The sequence below is a fragment of the Juglans regia genome, chromosome 4, assembly GCF_001411555.2.
Source record: "Juglans regia cultivar Chandler chromosome 4, Walnut 2.0, whole genome shotgun sequence".
Taxonomy (NCBI): Eukaryota; Viridiplantae; Streptophyta; class Magnoliopsida; order Fagales; family Juglandaceae; genus Juglans; species Juglans regia.
In genome coordinates this window covers 26,492,665-26,511,874 of record NC_049904.1, presented here as the reverse complement: position 1 = coordinate 26,511,874, position 19,210 = coordinate 26,492,665, and the positions used below count along the sequence as shown (strand labels likewise).

General features: G+C 36.8%; 2 protein-coding genes across 4 annotated transcripts; one reads left to right on the top strand and one right to left on the bottom strand.

Annotated features, from left to right (window-relative positions):
* The first annotated feature begins 918 nt into the window (after positions 1 to 918).
* On the top strand, positions 919 to 6,923 carry LOC108993429 (transcriptional adapter ADA2-like). The gene is made up of 13 exons (XM_018968348.2): positions 919 to 1,361; positions 1,951 to 2,006; positions 3,026 to 3,204; positions 3,484 to 3,549; positions 3,668 to 3,793; positions 3,874 to 3,949; positions 4,265 to 4,328; positions 4,409 to 4,467; positions 4,581 to 4,694; positions 4,964 to 5,186; positions 5,611 to 5,821; positions 6,106 to 6,372; positions 6,502 to 6,923. The coding sequence occupies exons 1-13, from the start codon at positions 1,309 to 1,311 to the stop codon at positions 6,691 to 6,693; spliced, it is 1,686 nt and encodes a 561-aa protein (XP_018823893.1). The 5' UTR covers positions 919 to 1,308; the 3' UTR covers positions 6,694 to 6,923.
* A 2,816-nt stretch (positions 6,924 to 9,739) lies between these two features.
* LOC108993379 lies at positions 9,740 to 18,333 on the bottom strand. Of its 3 annotated transcripts, none has more exons than XM_018968271.2 (7): positions 18,169 to 18,333; positions 17,328 to 18,007; positions 12,455 to 12,549; positions 12,238 to 12,354; positions 11,307 to 12,122; positions 10,689 to 10,905; positions 9,740 to 10,515 (listed from the first exon to the last, which is right to left on the bottom strand). In XM_018968271.2, exons 2-7 carry the CDS (start codon positions 17,623 to 17,625, stop codon positions 10,106 to 10,108), a joined length of 1,953 nt encoding a protein of 650 aa, XP_018823816.1. In that variant the 5' UTR covers positions 17,626 to 18,007; positions 18,169 to 18,333; the 3' UTR covers positions 9,740 to 10,105. The 3 variants fall into 3 exon arrangements, with proteins under 3 accessions (XP_018823816.1, XP_035545559.1, XP_018823815.1); XM_035689666.1 differs by lacking the exon at positions 18,169 to 18,333 and adding an exon at positions 14,005 to 14,099 and having other exon boundaries at positions 17,328 to 17,399; XM_018968270.2 differs by having other exon boundaries at positions 17,328 to 18,333.
* Between the last annotated feature and the right edge of the window lie 877 nt (positions 18,334 to 19,210).

The following is a 19,210-nucleotide window of genomic DNA, read 5'->3' as shown; positions in this document are numbered from 1 at the left end:
CTTAACATTGATTTTATCAACCATTGCTATCATTCATGGTTACAAATTTACATTCTATTACAGTATTCATAGAATTATAAGCCTGTTCGTGATTATATCTTCTTGGTGTCCTTGGGGAACAGACATGACAGTGGAAACGTGCCCTCTCTGGATGTTTTTCTTCTTTCACCTGCTCAAAAAATCATATCAATCTCTTTTAATATTGAAAATTTGATGAACCTTTTACTTTAAATGAAGGCAAATATTGAGAGCAACACCAGTTGTCTTAATTTCTCAACATGAATCCACAATAATACGAGATTCAATAGACAAATCATATCTTACTATGTAAGCAATATAAATAGTGTGTTCTTCGCACTAATTTGCAGATAGAAGTACTCGTTTATCTAATGCAACCATGCTTTTAAATTTTTTAATATTTTTTTTAAAATTTTTTTTGAGTTTATTCTTTTTAAATTATTTCAAATTTTCTATTCATTATTCATATAATAAATATTTGATAAAAGAAAAAAATAATAAAATATAGAGTGTAGAATGTGAGGAGGTTGTGAAAATTTATTCAAATATTAAAAGATGAAAATACTTTAACCCGAGTTAGTTTATTCGTGCATCTAAAAGCTTTGCTTATCTTATGGGCCTATCTAAAAACAAACTTTCTACTATGATACACGACAGAATAAAAATGTAGTGGATGACAATATTAAAATAATAATAATAATAATAATAAAAAAAAAAAAAGCGTCACTTGTGTTTTCCTAATTGAAAATCCAGCATTTATGATAGCTTAGCCCAATTATCCAAAACAAAGAGGATAAGCTTATCAGCCAAAGCCCAAATTAACTCCCAACTTTTTCGCGTTGGGCCCATTAGAAAGTTTTCCTGGAACAATCACTTTCTTCCCAAACAAACATAGTTTTTGTTTTTCTTCCTAGTCCAGTTCAGGTCCAAGAAAACACAACAGTTTTGTTAGAGATTTCTCGCAGTAATATCTATTTATGCAACCACCAAAAAAAAAAAAAAAAAAACTTCATACGATCATCCAGTATCTGAGCATTTATGAGACAAACCAAATCCAAACCTACGTCAAAATCCAAAATTATCTAAAAGGAGTAATTATATGCGATTTTCAGCTTGATCCCTGATTACCCATTTGGGAAGTTATCAAAAGGAACTCAGTACCGGATAAATTTAGGGTTTATATTGGGCCCTTTAATCTGGTCTCCTGCTGATTCTTCTGTGTACCTTTGATTTGTGCAAGCAGTGTTATATTACACAGGTGTTCGTGAGCTCGCTCAGCTTCAGAATTAAATGGGTCGCTCCCGTGGGAATTTCCACTCTGCCGATGAGGACCCCACCCAAAGGTTCTTATATGCTTTCGAATAATTTCATTTTTTTTAAGTTTAGTTCACATTTGAGCTTGCATTGTTGGTGGGTGTTTTCTTTTGTTAAAAATAGAACATAGCTTTTAGTATATGCATTCCGTGTACTTAGTTCTGACTGTTTCATATTTTTAGGCGCAAAATATAAGGGAATCGTAAAATGCTATACATGATCAGCGATATGTATTAATGTGAAAGTCAAAAGAAAGGAATAAACATAAAATAGGGTTATGTCTAATCTCGGATATTACTAGTGGAAGCAGACTTATCAGCTGAAAGGGAACAACAGAGACGGAACAAAAAAGGAGCCTTCTTGACAGCGTCTATATTACTAAATAAAATACTCATAAGCTCTCCCTCTATAGAAAAAGAATCTTGTCCTAGTGGTATGTATTTTGGTATATGCCTATGTAGTATTATCCTCTGAGTTGTTTACTAAATTGAAGATATCTGAAGTAGTTTTATTTATTTACTCTGCTATGATTTCTCTGAACCTTTGTATGTTTGTATGGATGTGCCATATTACTTGGTTATTGGTTTTACATTTGGCACACAATTTTTGGCTTTGCAGATCAAGGAGAAAAAAAAATGCATCCAGCGGTGAAAATTCAGAATCTGCTTCTGCAGGTACATATTTACCATCACATAGCTTCAAATGTAATCTGGCAGTAAATTTTTATGGCATAATTTTCTTGATGACTAAGCTGTTGCTCAGATCGGAATACATAGAACTGTCGGGACAAATACATGCACACCCTCACCCCTCATAGCTATGTCATAACATGCAATAAACATTTAATGAGAAGTATTTGTATGGGGCCTGCCCAAAAACCCCAACTACGTTAATGTTAGTTAGGTCATCTGATTGAGGTGGCTTTTGTCATTTTTTTTTTTTTTTTTGTTGTGTCCTAGCTGATGTTGCCATATTGAGTTTGAGTATTGCCCACTATGGATGTTTTGGCCTCAGGTCCTCGGCTGAAATGGGGGAAGTTGGGAAGCCAGGGTAGACGTTGGTGGATTTGGACAAGTGAGGGGTGAGGAAGTTGGCAGTGAGGCTTGTGTGAGGCAGTGGTGGGTGGAAGCAATGAAACTGGACTATGAACTTCTTTGCAAAAGAGGAAAAAAAAAAAAAGGAGAGAAAGCAGACAAGAAAGGGGTAACCGGAAGAAGAGAGTCCAGTAAGGAGGGGGAGGGGAGGAAGGGGCAGATCTAGCCTCCAAGATAACGTTAAAATGAAATATAAAAGACGAGATGGGAGGGAGGGAGGGAGGGAGGGGAGGGAGGAGAAGGAAGGAGTTGGGGGGGGTTGTGTGGAACCTTCCTCTCTCTTCCCGGGCAGCTCACAGAGGGGATGGAAAACACTCACAGTTGGAGTGGGGTGCTCTCGTGGGGAGAGAAAGAGAACATGGCATGCTGTTGAAAAATGATATAGGCATCATAAAGTTCTTTGATATAGGATTTCTGAAACATGCATAATGTAGAAGCTGCCATAACGATATGATGGTGCTGATGATTTCTAACGAAAATGACATTGCTAGTACTTCCTGTTGCTGTCTTTATGCTTATTATCTATTTTTCTTTCCGATCCTTATGGTTCTTCTCCTTGCATGTCTGTGTTTTCTTTTCTCTCATTTCTTTCGAGTTAGGTCAAGGAACAAGTGAAGGGAAGAGGGCTTTATACCACTGCAATTATTGCAACAAAGACATTACTGGGAAGATCCGAATCAAATGTGCCGTATGCCCTGATTTTGATCTGTGTATAGAGTGTTTTTCTGTTGGGGCTGAGGTGACACCTCATAAGAGCAATCATCCTTACAGGGTTATGGTTAGTACGATCAATAAAATACTTTTCCGCATCTCCATTGTTTCTCGTGTCCTAACTATTGTTTTTATTACTTATAAAAAAAATATACTTTTCCGCTGGTACCTTTTAGACTGAGTTATCATGGTGTTAAGTTATTAATAGAGGCTGTTATTCAAAATATTATGATGAGGATGTGACTTCGTACCTGTTTCAGCATGATGATTGATAATACAGACTCAGTATAAAAGAATGAGAGCCCATAAATTGTGCTTATGCTTTTATGTGTTTTCATTTCAACAGGACAATTTATCTTTCCCTCTTATTTGCGCTGACTGGAATGCAGATGATGAAATACTGCTACTAGAGGTACTTTCCATCCTGGTTTAATCCCTTCACAGTGTTGACGGATCCTAATTATTTTTATCAGCAACTGTATTTGGTACCTGGATTATTTTGACTTGTTTTGAAAACTTTCTTATTTCAGGGAATTGAAATGTATGGCTTGGGTAATTGGGCAGAAATTGCTGAGCATGTGGGGACTAAGAGTAAAGAACAGTGTATAGAGCACTATACAAATGTATATATGAGCTCCCCATACTTCCCTCTTCCGGTATGACATTTCAAACAAAATGAATTCTCTTCTGAATTGCAACTTCTTAGAAGAGTAAGTCGTGTAACATATTTTTTTAGGACATGTCTCATGTTGTTGGAAAAAACAGAAAAGAGCTTCTTGCTATGGCTAAAGGACACAGTGAGGACAAGAAAGGTGTGTAACTGTAATCATCTTTATGGTAACTCTTTAATTTTGTTTCTTGGGTTTATCATATTTATGCAATAGTCTAGGAAAATTATTATCACTTTTCTAGATGTAGGTAGCTGATGCTCTGGATAATTAAGGTCATAGCCTTGTAATTATAGGATAATTGTAACTGAAGACCTGAAACGCTTTTCTTGACCTAGTCGACCTGTCTCACCTAGTAAAGTAAGATAGTCGATTTGTAGTGAATTGGGAAGAAGAAGTTCGCTTGATTGAGGCTATTTTATTCCTTTAGTGATGAGCAATTGCTGGTGACCATTACAGGATTTCCCATGATCGGGGAGCTTAATTTGAAGGAAGAATCTCCGTTTTCTCCTTCAAGAGTCAAGTATGCTATCATTCTCTTCTATGGATGCAATATAAAATTTAGTTGAGATGCCTTCCTGTATGATTTTTATTAATTTACAGAGTTGAAGATTCACATAAAGGTGGTTCCGCTGGACGCTTATTGTCTAGCTTAACTGCTGGTGAGGCAAAATATAACCCTGACTACTTTGGTATGCTTTATCTAACAGTTTATTCAATTAAAAATTGGGCATATGATCGTTGGATTCTGTGCCTTTGTTTTCTTATGCTTCAGAGGTAGAATCTGGGGTCCGCTCTAGTGGCTCGAGTGCAGCATCAACAGCAGCTAACAAGAAGGCATCTAACATAGCCCAGGTTAAAGATGGCAATGGTGTTGTTAAATTGGAAGGTGTGAGACACTCTATAGATGGCAAATGGTTGATAGTTATGTATATCTTTTTGTCAATTTATGATTTCTATTAATATTTATATAGCCAAAGGATTTCTCAGTATGCAGCTGACAGCATCGCATTTTGTTGTTTGTTGGCATCTGTTACATTATATGGATCTACTTTTTCATTCACTACAAGGTTGAAAGCTTGGGTGGTGCGTTCATAATCTATACGGTTATGATAAAACAACGGTATATTAAAGTACGTTCTTTTATGTTCTTGCCAGATCCCCAAGCAGATAGGAGCTTTGGAGGGAAGAAACCAAACTCTTCTGGAAATAAGGGTCCTTCTTTAGTTGAGTTGAGTGGCTATAACCCCAAAAGGCATGAGTTTGATCCTGAGTATGATAATGATGCTGAACAGTTATTGGCTGAGATGGAATTTAAGGATACGGACACAGAAGATGAACGTGAGCTGAAGTTGCGAGTGTTGCGTATCTATTCAAAGAGGTATGCGGTCTTAATAATTTGATTTTCACATTTATCAGAAGATCCATATATTGAAACTCATTAAGTCAAAACTTCAAGTGTCATACCGTCTTATCCTAATGTACAGATGAAAAAAAAAACATAAAGGAGAATGGGAATTGGGATATTATCATTAATAAAGTCATTATGAAGACAGGATGACCCTTTTTTGCAGAATCTCTAGTATACTACAAATATATATCTATTTTCCTGACAAGCTGTATCCTTCAAATCTTTCACGAGCTTTCATTCTTTGGAGGTTTTATTTACACCATTTAATAATATAGCATATGCCTGCTGATTCATACTTAAATATTTTTGATAAATTAGTTCATACTTAAATATGTTTACTCACGCACTCACTCTCTTTCTATCTGCATTGCTGTTAAAATAAACTTGTTGGCAGGCTTGATGAGAGAAAGCGGAGGAAGGATTTCATACTAGAAAGAAGTTTGTTATATCCAAATTCTTTCGAGAAGGACTTATCACCTGAAGAGAGGGCAATCTGTCGGCGGTATGATGTCTTCATGCGTTTTCATACCAAAGAAGAGCATGAGGATTTGCTTCAGACTGTTATTGCAGAGCATCGGACGCTAAAAAGAATTCAAGAACTTAAGGTGTGATAAATGGCTAGCTCCTTAGGCTTCTAGATGGGTCTATAGAAAATAAGCATGGTTGTGCCCGAAATAATTTATATGCTATTCCCAAATTATTCCTGTATTAAACAAGCATACCTCTTGGGCTTTTATTCTCGTAAGTTTCTGTGCATTATACTATGCTTGCATACTTGCACACAAATGCTATACACTAATTTGATGAATGCCTCATTCTGATATGAACTGTGGTGATGCTTCATTTTAAAGTTTTCTGTGCAAGGTTTTTATTTTATTTTATTTTTCAGGAAGCCCGAGCTGCTGGTTGCCGCACTTCAGCCGAGGCTAATAGATACCTTGAACTGAAAAGGAAAAGGGAATCTGACGAAACTGCTCGTAGAACAAAGGAAAGCGCTCAGATTGGTCTAAGCAGTCAGGCTGGTCCAAATACGTTCATGGCTTCAGAGTCTGTTGGCAAGGAGTTGAATTCCAGACCAGTAGGACAGGCTGCGTCAAGCTCTGTGAATGATTTGGATATAGGGGGCTCTCATGGGGCAGATCTATTGTCTGAAAGTGTTAGTTTCCGGTCCCAACTTCCTAATTCTTACTCAAGAAGTGCACCTTTCTGATAGTTTGCCATACTTTAAAATTGACTGCCTACTAAGTAAAATCATTGACATCACCCTACTTCGATGTATTGACAGGAGAAACGGCTATGCAGTGAGATTCGGCTGCCCCCACCTCTTTATCTTAAGGTGCAAGAAGTGATGTCAATCGAAATAATCAATGGTAATGTTACTAAGAAATCCGATGCCCATCACCTGTTCAAGCTTGAACCTAGCAAAATTGACAGGGTTTATGACATTCTTGTGAAGAAGGGGATTGCTCAGCCATGAAACCATCTCACGCGTTACATTTCAATAGTAATTTATTCCATTTATGTAACTTTTTTTCTCCTGGAAATTAAAAGCATGCTATATCTTTGCTTGGCCTATTCTTAAATGATTCATAGTTAATCGGTGATATTCAAAAGGATTTCGGAAATGTGTACCTATTCAGATTTGAGTTGAGTTGTGTTACAGAAGGGAAGACTAATGTGGCCCGACAGCTACATATTTTAGAGTTAGCATGTCTACGATCTCTTCTCTCTCTATATTTTAGAGTTGAACTTGTACCCTGCTTCTCCTAGAAAAAATTGCAAACACTCTAGATACAGAACACCTGCATTTTCCTTCATTATTCCTACTCAGTGATCTACTGTCTTTACAAGAAGAGTCGTGCATGATAAGACTGTAAGAACGTGCATTTACACTCTTCTTTTTCCCACTTCTGCTATTATTATCACAACAATCTAATGGGATTGACCTCTGCAAACAAGGACTGCAATGAAGTCGGGATTTGTGCTTGTGAAAAAGAGTATCTTGAATTGGCATAGAAATAGGCATAAAGCAATCCGAATCTTCAGACTAAGAGCACTCTCAATGGATGCTATATAATACATTTTTCTTTAAAATATAAAAAAATGTTCTTAAAAGTGTTTTCCATTGGATTTTCTATTTTAAAGTCATTTTACATTTTACTACAGGAAATCTGCTACATGTAGAGGAACCTGTTCATTATTGTAAACATTTTTAATTCATTTCTCTTTCCTTTCCTCGTGAAGATTGTGTAGCAAAATTCATTCTCTTTATTCTCATTTCAGACCCCCCCCGCTCTCTCTCTCTCTCTCGTTCTCACGCTTTCTTCTTTGCTTGGCGCCAAAGACCGAACTAGAGCCTTCCTTGATGGAGAAGTAAGAGCAACTTCAAGTGCATACCCACTATCCGCACGCAGGTCCACTACACCCTTGCTTCTGCAAATAAACCAAACTACCATTCCAAATGTTTGTTCACACTTCCTTCTCATACGGCAATGTGTGCCTAAATCTTTAGTTTTTCATCTAGATAGTTCAAAAAAAAAAGCACAAAAAGTTGAACAAAGAGTCGAGGAAAGATATGTCTACACCTTCCAAAGCGTTACGTTTCTCATCTGATTGTCTTCTTCAGCTTCTGCTTTTCTCTGTCCTCCACTCTGCAACCAGATAGCAACACAAGACAAGAAGTTGAAGGGTTTGGAAGTTATAAGAAGGAGAGGGACCTAAATTTGAAAACCCAAAATTTCGGAGGGGTTCAATTTTTGGACTTTTTGTGGGTTTGATAGGAGAGGAGATATGAATCTTTACTCAATGTTTTGTTCCGGAAGGGTTTACTTATGGATCCTTCTCATAAATGTTTTGTTGCAGAAGGGACTTAAAAATGTTTTGAGAATATTTTTATTATATAATCTCTTCTTTTTATTTTTTAAATTAATTTATATTTTGATTTAGTTTATAAATTTAGATCAATTTAAAATAGAACATAATTATATGATATTGTATATAAAAAAATATTCCAAATATCAAAAGATATGATAATATCATTAATAGTTAAGAGAAAATATTTGAAATGAATAAAAAATATTAAAAAATATAATATTTAAATTATATAAAGAAAAAATAGATAAGTTGATATATATTATATTGTAAAAGTCAGTATGCAAAATAGAAAAAATGAATTTTGGTTAAATATTTTAAAAGATAAGATGAAGAATTCATTGGGAGTGCTCGACTAATAATGAATAGAATTGATGAATCTTTGTGAACAACTCCAATGGAAATTGGGATTCTTGGATATCTGAGATACCAAATGCCATATTAACCATACAAGGGATTTGAAATAATCTAGTTGTGTTGCAATCTCATGTTTACTAGTCAGCTATGAGCTGGGAACTAGAGGCAGCCGTAAGTGCATTTTGACAATTGCATTCTGATCACATTCAATAACTAGAGAGAGAGAGAGAGAGAGAGATCACCATTGGTTACTGTTGAGACTACCAGAAAAGGATTCTCCACTACCTCTTGACACGGATTTTCTATAACAAGACGCGTACTGCACAGACATTTGCAGAGACAAATAAACGGGAATATTCTTTTGTTAGTTAGTTACAATTGTAATCAGCTGTAAATTGTATTTCTTTCTTTTATATTTTATTTCTTTTGTATATATATCAGGTTATGAGTATACGGATTAATACAAGGAATGAATTCCATCTTTCAAACATTTTCTTTCTCTGTTTTCTTCTGTTGCGTAACTTCCTTCATGGAATCAGAGCCATGAGCACTGATTCAACCTCATCTTCCAATCCTTCCCCAGAGCAAAACATGCAAAACCGAACCCCCCCCAAACCCTGAAACCAATCCTCATCATCTTGCAATTTCTTATTTCATCCAACCTGGTGAAGGAGCTTCTTCTCTGCTGGTTCCAGAACTTTTGACGACAGAAAATTTTGTCACCTGGGTAAGGACCATGCGCCGAACTCTCAATATAAAAAACAAACTTAGTTTCATCGACGGTAAAATTACTAAACCCACTAATATATCAGACCCTCTTTTTACTCCATGGGAACGATGTAATGATATGATAATTGTTTGGATTCAACATTCTGTAAGTATCGAGCACAGACCAACCATTGCACGTGCTGACAATGTTGCCACTGTATGGCATGACCTTTGTGAATGATTTTCCATTCAAAATGCACCACGCATTTTTCAGCTTCGGAAAACAGTCTCTGCCTTAGTCCAAGATGATGATTCTGTGAGTATTTACTACAATAAACTCAAAAGATATTAGGATGAACTAGAAATATCTGAACCAATGCCTCTATGTACATGTTGTTCTGTCAAGATCTTGGCAGATTACCACTACCGGAGTAAGGTTATGCAATTTTTAATGGGGATTCATGATTCATATGACAATATTCGAGCTCAAATTCTTCTTTATGATCCTCTTCCACCACTCAATCGTGTGCTTCAGTTACAAAGCACGTCCTTTCAATTGCTTTAAGAAAATAAAATAAGCTTTACAGTTGAAAACTCAAAACTATGCTTCAGAAATTAGAAGTACATGGTGGAGGGGACAAAGCCAGAACTTGCCTGCGAGTGCAATCTGACTGAATAAAAACTGTCTAACTTGACATACCAGCCTTAAAACTTTCAGTACAGGTAAAATTCTAATTTCCATCCTACAATGTTAAAAACCTGCCAGAAAAATTGCTGTACATCTGCCGATTCTCCAGAAGTTATAATACTTGAGATTCTCCTATACCAAAAGTCATGCACCTACTTTACACGAAGAAGGAACCCTACTTTAGGGATCCTTGATTGAAGTCAAGACTCTTCACCTTCGACATAACACTATGTTAACTGTTCTTGGGCTTCAGCTGCTGACATCTCTAGTTGGCAGAATCAAGATCACCTTCACCTTTAGCCTTGTTATTTTCTTTTACATCACCATTAGCATTATTATTACCATTTTCATCCTCACAAAGCCGCCTTGTCAAATCAATACGTTTCATTTTTCCTTGGAGGTCATCCGATATGGTTAAATCAGGTACTTCTTGTTGGTGTTCTCCAACTGTTTCAAGATTGGGAATTGTGTAAACTTTGGCCTCCAACAATGTAGTGCCACACCCAGATGCTTCAGTCATGGCAGAAGCCACTGCGGGCTTCAAGCCAGGACAAACATTTTCACTTAAACAACAGAGTATGTCAGGCTTCCCCTTTATATCAACCCATTTGTTTTCTACCCAATCTCTGGACGTTCGAAAGTCCTCTCTCTGTAGCTTCAGACACTTGTGTTCGCCTAAGATGAAAGTGCAAGTCATATCACTACCCATAACAACTGATGTGCATAACCCAGACACGACATTGTCCATTAACTTATGAGAGCAGCTCATTTTGCCAAGTGCTCCCGATACAATGTCACAAGAATAATTTTAACTTAAGTGCGTCAGATACTACTATATTAGAACATACCAGGGATGTAAACATGCAAGGTGTCATTTCCAGATGCATCGACTCCAATTATAACACCTTCCCACCAGCCATCATTCCACCATGCATCAACTGCTGTACCAACCTCGAACTTACAGCAGATTAAATCTTCAGGAGGGCTTGGCCGAATTGTCAGGCGGCCTGAGCATCTCATGCTGAATTTATCAGGAGCTGCAACTCTAGCAGCTGGGACCCATTCCTAAATATTCACAAAACTGTCAAAAGTTATATTTTCTTTCCAGGTTAGTTATTTATACGAAATGAAACATTAAAGCACATGCACATGGCGAGACAGTTTATGGGATCATGGGCCCATTTGCTCAGGTTGTAAAGCCCAAGCATTGCCTACAGTGTTGTTTCTACGACTACACAAATTATAGAATCAATCACTATGGCATGCAAGATTAGCAACCTAATTAAATACCATTCCAGTTAAGTAATCAAGCTTCCATGCGGTTTATATTGGAGGCAGGGTCCAATAGCAAAAATCTACTGTCCCAGATATTTGTCTCTGCCACAGCCTATTTTTCATTCCCTTCTTTTGTTCAAAGTCAAAGCCATGGAAAATTCAAAAGTTAAATTGCAGCCGCATTTGCATACCTCTAGATTGCCATATCCATCTGCATCCTGTACATCATCATATTGAACTTTGAGATGCTTCTGAGATGCCCGCAAGACCTTACACCTAAACCAGCAGCCCCGAATGCCGCTATCTTGACAGAGCAGTTCTATCTTGTCATCAACCATAAAAGAAAGAGGACATTGGGATTCAACAATCTTTTTTCCCATTGTTTTCCTTGAAAATATCAATTTCAACTTGGGGAGCTCTGGTTCACACTTTGTTATCTGATTCCCAGGGAATGAATTTCTGGCACCAGAAGAACCAGTTTCAAGTCCTTGATGCCCATTGTAACTTCTATTCCTTTTAGTACCCATCCTCAAAGGATCATCATGTGCTAACTCTTCCTCATCTTCAATATGCAATGTATGGCGTTTCAGTTTTTGCTTGGAGACAAGGAAACCATCTATAGAAGAGAGGATTGCTTGATTAGAATACCCATGCAATTTAGGAAGAGTGAAGGGCTTGATCATATTGTTCTTAAACTGCCTAAAGCACACATGGATTCCAGATGAAGAACCAGGTGCAACAGCAGCCATACATTTTTCATAATGCTTAGGAGTCAAAACTATTGCGGGACCGTCAACACACTCGGCACTGATCACCTGAACATGGGGTGTGATGAAAACTTCTCTTGGGTGGGGATTCAGTTGAGGAATTACACCCTTGACTTCTTTATTGTGGTGAAACCACCGCACTTTTACCTTTTTGAGTCCTTTTCTGTCTTCATACATATCTTCCAAGTAACCAAGATACCGATTTCCTTCTTCACCCATAATAAATACAAATGAATGGATCTGATCATAAAGGAAAAAATAAAACAAAAGGATGAAGAAGAAGAATACTTGAGAATATGAACACAAGCAAAACCAGTATAAATGTAGCAGCATCAAGGAATGTGTTGATGCTTACGGCTATAGTAGTTTTGTTCCTGCAAAAAGCTGGGTAGTGCTTTAGCTGTTTGGCACAGATCCAAGCGACACCAGACCATACAATCTCTGAATCTTGAACTCTCAATTTCCTTGCCACCTAGATTTACAATGAAGAATTCAAAATTTTGATACTATAGATTAAACAAATAAAAAAACTAGATCTTAGAAGCAGATAACAAACTACAGTAAATGGATACCATATGATCTGGAACGTAAGTTTGACGAGTGCAGAATCCAGTCATCGACACTTCAAAAGATCCTAAAGCTTGTCTTGAGTCAATCATTGGAGAATCTGTTAACAAACATACTAAAATTACTTTTGAAAATTTTCCTTCACAACCAGAAGGCAAGTTTCATTCCGACATAATTCACCTAAGACTTCTGTTTATACAAGTATAATTCACCTTAGACTAATTTTATGACATTCAATTGAGGAATATGTAAATAAAAACACATGACAAGAAGACCACGCACAAATCTAAATGTGATGCCTGAAAGTAGTGAAAAATTAGACATATTTCAAGTTAAAAAGGATCAAACCATTGAATGCTAATCCATTAATTGCTGGCAAGTGGCAAGGTAAATGAGTCTAGGTGCAACCCAAGATCCAAACGGGCCAATTTGAACCCCTTAATTGTTTCTGGTTTGGTTTCAACAGATTCGAATAATGAATAAGAGTTCTTCTACGTACAAGCAGTTTTGGGTACCAATTGTGTACCGATGCCTGACGTGACTCTTATTATATTAAAAAAAACAAAAAACAAAAACAAAACACTAAACCGGAAGAGAAGAAGACATACACGGCAAGACCCATAATTGCTCGCAGAAGAAATCTAAGTTAAAATATCAAAACTGCGGTCTCTGTTTTTTTTCAATCCCCAACATGGAAGCCAAGGGTTACAAGTAAAAGCAGTCCTTTAAAAATTTCTATCCGGTTGTCATCTTCCCTATTCTCAACTTGCATCTCATAGAAAATCTTTAAGAATTAATGGCAACTTGTGTCCTTGACTCCGTCCATGCGAGCTAAGTCTTTTGGTGGGAAAAAAAATGACAAAGATCGTTTAAGCTGCTTTTGATTTTTTAGGCCTATCTGCACTTGTTCCAGAAGCTCCTAAGGCAAGTGATTCCAATCCATTGTGAAAAAGAAAAGCAAGTTTCTGGGAAAGAAAATCACGGAACTAGAGAAACTTAAACTAATAAATCTTGAAGTATCGTCCAAGAAGAAAATCACAGGTAGTAGAAAGAAGACACCCAAACTCGATCTTTGTTTTGGACGTAGAAAATCAACTAGTTTTGGTTTGATTTATGATTCTGTTGAGAATGAAAAAAAAAATATGAACCCAAGTACAAGCTAAAGTTGTGGGACGAAGAAGTCCACGCTTCAGATCTGCCAAGGGCTGAAAGAAGAAATGAGTTTTGTTTTGTGGGTCCCATGCCTGACAGGTGCGCAATGGGTGCGCAAAGTGGCTTGCATTTAGAATTTTTCAATGAATAATGTCTGGTTTAATTGTGCAGGGTAACGATGACCTTAGTCAGGACTAAACCCTCTATCTATGAGTAGTGTTAGACAAGTGGGTGTTGCTCAGAACTTTTAAAAGTGATCCTGTCATTCTCTTTCCAATGATACATGACACCTGGGTTAAGAGGGATGGAAACAGACTTTCAGTACAATAGCCTATAGTGGCCCAATCAGTGAAGTGAATTAGAAATATACTGGAATTGCTAATTGAATACTTATGAGCATTACCTAATTTCTTTTGGTGACATCCCAAAAGCTTGCTGGGCCAATACTGGCTCCATTTAAGACTACCGGTATTAAGTTATTCTATTTGGTAATCACTCCTACAAGCAAAACAGGAAATTAGCAAAATTAAAGAAAGGTTTTCCTGTTATGCTCCACCAACAAAAACCTCATACGTCCATACAATGACTATCACACTAATTTAATTTCCTAATAGGTAGTTGCTCATGTTAACCAACATTTTTTCTTTCTTTTGATAAGTTCATGTTTAACCAACATTAAAAGAACAACAGAAGAAAATAAAATTTAATTTCTGGGACTAAAAAGTACAGATATGAATGAAGCATGTTAACCCCATACTAGATCCTAGATATATAGCATTTCGCCTAAACTGTTAAATACTGAAATCGCTAAGATTTGAGAGGTAGAAAAAATGCCAGCACAATTAGCATGAATAAAGGTGCAATACAGTTGAGGCTTTAATTGAGAATGCTAAAAAACATTGGAATTTAGAAAGAAATTATGGAAAGCATAAAACTAAAATTGACAGATGAGAGATTTCAGGTTCGATACAGTACTTCATTGTCACTGCCCCAAGATCATATCGAAAAACTCATAGCATCTTTCAATCAAGAGTGGACAAATTGGGTTTGTAAATATCGAAGAAGAGTTTAACGTGATTTCCTTTGGGGAGGGATAAAGGATGAGTTTAAATTCCACTTGGTGAAATGGGCCACAATTTGTTCTCCCATCAAAGAAGGAGGCTTGGGTATTCGGAATTTGAAATATTTCAATAATGCTTTGCTAGGCAAGTGGTTATGGAGATTTCACAATGAACAAGAGGCCTTGTGGCGAATCGTCATTGCTTTGAGGCATGGAGAATCATGGGGAGGTTGGTGTTCCAATGAGGTGAGTGGGCCTCATGGAGTTGGGATATGGAAACATATTCGAAGAGGTTGGGATACATATGCAGCACATACTTGTTTCAAAGTCGGAAATGGAGTGAAGGTAAAATTTTGGCATGATTTATGGTGTGGTGATCGGGCACTCAAGGAAGTTTTTCCTCAAGTTTATGGCTTAGCAAGAAGAAAAGACGTATCAATAGCGGATTTAGTTCTCATCTCCAATGGTCTTCCACAATGGAACATTACTTTCCTTAGAGATGCACAAGACTGGGAAATGGATGAATTTTCGGTGTTTTTTGACCAGGTATACTCCACTCGTGTGTTGGGGGAAGGAGAAGACAAGATTTATTGGCGCCCTTCTAAGAAGGGAGTTTTCACAGCACGTTCATTCTACCATTCCTTGACCATGCACACCTCAGCCCGTTCCTTCCCATGGAAGAGCATATGGAGGACAAAGGCACCTCTAAAGGCAGCCTTTTTTGTTTGGACAGCTTCTTTGGGGAAGATTCTTACTATAGACAACCTGAGGAAACGTGGAATCGTAGTTATGGACTGGTGTTATATGTGCAAGAAGAGGGGCGAGTCCACTAACCATCTCTTACTACATTGTGAGATTGTCAGGATCTTGTGGAACGAAGTTTTTGCTTGATTGGGTTTAGCTTGGGTGATGCCGGAAAGGGTATGTGACTTTCTAGCCTCGTGGAGAGGTATTCGGGGCAACCCTCAAATTGCATCCATATGGAAAATGATACCTATATGTCTATGGTGGTGCATTTGGAGGGAGAGGAATGCAAGAAGTTTTGAAGATCAAGAGCGATCGATGGAAGAGCTTAGAAATCTGTTTTTCAATACCTTACTTCATTGGTCGATTGTAATTGATTTTAATGGCATGTCTTTTCATGAATTCCTTGTATCTCTAAACTAGCAGGCACAGGCGTTGCTCTTGTATATGTCCCGTATACTTGGGCTTTTTGCCTCCTTTTGATCAATAAAATTTTGTTTACCGATCAAAAAAAAAAATATCGAAGAAGAAGACAAGGATGTGGTGTAAAGAGCCTACGGAAGTACAGAGACACGTAACCACAGCCTCTCTTATATGGAAAGATGGTGAATAACTGGCTCTCTCTCTCCCTCTCTCTGTAGCTTTAAAAATACAGAGGCATGTAACAACAGCCTCTCTTGTACGGAAAGATGGAGAATAACTGATTGAGCTCTCTCTCTTTCTCTCTCTCAATAAATACATTTTCTTTTTATGACGAGGAACTTCGGAGACTGTGCAAACTCAGCATGTCTTCTTACACATAACCAGCTGAGCTCTCTATCTCTCTCAATAAATATATATTTTTATGGCGAGGAACTTTGGAGACTCTCTCTCTCTCTCTCTCTAGCTTATGAAAATATAGAGACATGTAACAACAGCCTTAAAATATCGATGAAGTATAAGGAGCAGTCAGAAAGAATTTATGATTGCAACAAAATAGATACATCTTCTCTTGAAAATAAATTTTCTTAGACTTGTAACCCTTGACCCTGAAACGTGACATACAACTTCTCCTAAAACGGAAATTTCCACTACATATGATTCCGCATTATTAATGAGGTTAATTTCAATCTTCTAATCCGAAATCGAATAATAAGAGTCTTGATGAAAAGGAATGCCGAATTACCATATTGGTATATAACTATAAATTACTTCCAATCTGACTAGCTAACTCAATATAATTATAAACTTGAGACCAACAATGAAACTACTACTGCAAATATTTAGTCATGGAACATGAGTTACTGCTTCTAGAATGCTTACCATGCCAGTAGATAACATAAACTCGTGTGCACTTGTATATGCACACGAGAAAGGGAAAATCATACATAAATAAAAATAATCTGCTATGGTGGATTTAAAAGAAAAAATCGAATAAAGCGCAAAAGCTACCATTAAATACGCAAAAGGAGCAATCCAAGTACCCAGGATGTATACAAGTGATTCACCTATCAAGAAAGCTAAAAAGAGACAAGAGAATCCTGTAAATTTGGAATTTGCTACGCCAACACTATATGGAATAAGTCTTAATAAATGCATATCTTATTCATTGAACATAGGGTTTAAGAGTAAAGATATAGCTGGAACGAATCCTAAAGATGGACAATATTTGACTGACATTAACAAAAGGTCAGTAAGGCAGCAACACATAATCACAATTGCACTATCACAGGAACTTGCTCCCAAACACAAAATCATGAACACGCATGCAATCACTGTCCTAAACACCACATCCTCAATGCCAGTCTTCTTACATGTTGAAATTTATGCCTACACATGTTGAGCGATGATTTTTGTCAGCTTTCAAGTTAAGTTTAGAGCAGATCAAATAATGTATTATGCTATCATTTATTTTATTCATTTGCATTGAGTTGAATACGTACTTGAAATATCTGAGTACGGCACACGATGCCTTGAGACCAATGATGTGAGCCATTCAACCACCTCTCTTCTCGCCCGCCATTTCGTGCACGCATTGACGGATTTCTCAAACCCGGGCAACGCCATAAACGCATCCGAGACTACATATGTCATGTGCCTTACACTCCTCTCAGTCCCAACAACAGCAAGGAGTGAACCCCCTGACACATCCTTTAGATAAAAATGAATCACACGGTTACCACGCTCATGACATACGAAGCGCTCCTCCCATTCCACGAAACTATGATTATCCACAGACATCCTGGTTACCACGAAAGTCTTCAAGGAGCCCCTTTTACCACATTCAGCTGAAAAGGCTCTATTCCAACAAGAAGCCCGTCGAAAAACAATAAAAACAACCAAACCCAGTTCACAAAACCCTCAGATGGCACTTAGCTTCTCACAAGAATCAATCCCCAGTCTAGCTTCTCACAAGAATCAATCCCCAGTCAAGGAAAACCAAAGCCCGACAGATTAGAAGAAATCCAATTGAAAAAAGCTGACTACGTCTCAATATCTACGACAAGAAAACACATTATATTTTCTTAGACTGCCTGCTCTACCTCTGAAACGAACGGCCGCTTAGAAGCGGGGTTTAGCCAAGTGAAAAGAACTCGGAGGACTAGGACCAGAGCAACATTAACTGGAAGAAGGGGGGTCAAAGAGGAAAAAAAGAGTCAGGTTGTCTACATTTAGTAACGAAGCCGAGAAGGTAAGAAGGTAAACGAACCGAAAATGGGTTTCAAACGGTTGAAAGAACAGACTCGGAAGAGTACAGTTTGAACTTTGGTTCAAGAGTTTTACCTTGTACCAGTAATGTCTCTATGGAAGTTCACGGAAGAGACCGCAAGAGAGAGAGAGGCTTTGAGAAGAGTCAGGGTTTAGCTGCAGAGTTTGTGAGCCGTGGGGAAGCAGGACTAGGGAGGCCGAAACATCTGGTGACGGTGGGGCGGAGCCTCGGAGGTAAGAGGAGAGGGCACAAAAGGAATTATGGAAAACACGTATGGATATCCTTGTACCCTGCCAAGTCCTGCAGCATAGCTGACTGTACACGTGGTCATGTAATCCATTCATTTAACCTAATTATTGTTTTATTATTCTTAAAATAATTGAATTATTTTATTTATAATTCATATACCACATATTTAATAAAAAAATAAAATTATAAAAATTATAAAAATGATGATATGTGGTGTATGAGGCTTAAGAATAGAATTTTTCAATTATTATTATTCTGACCCTTAACTAACGACGTCGTATGCCTGTTCTTATATATATATTTTGAAAAACTGTTCTTATATATATACTCTATAGGTAGTGAATAAGCTATTTATAACATCTATTTGTGACATTGTTGATATGATAAATATGTATTACTGATAAAAATTAAAAATTCATAAAAGTTTTAAAATTAAGTTTTTGATAAAGTTATATCTAATCAATTATACTCAAATTTATATTCGTTCTTGCCTGACTTAAAATAAAAAGAGAGATAGATACAGAAAATAAATCTTACATAATTTATTAAATATTTAATATTATCCTGTAAATTAACTATAAAATTATTTATCTATTTCTCTTTACGCTCTAGCTATTAAAATTCGGATTAAAAAAATCTAAATGATCTAAATCTGAATTACTCTATAATCAACATCCATACAAAAAAGGTATAAACAATTGATTAGAAGCAAAGCTGAATTTTTGTCTTAGGCACCGTTTGGATTAAGAGATGAGATTAAATGATTTTAGATAAATTAAATAAAATATTATTTTTTTTATTATTATTATTTTAAAATTTTAAAATATTAAATTATTTATTAAATTTTATATAAAAATTTTAAAAAAT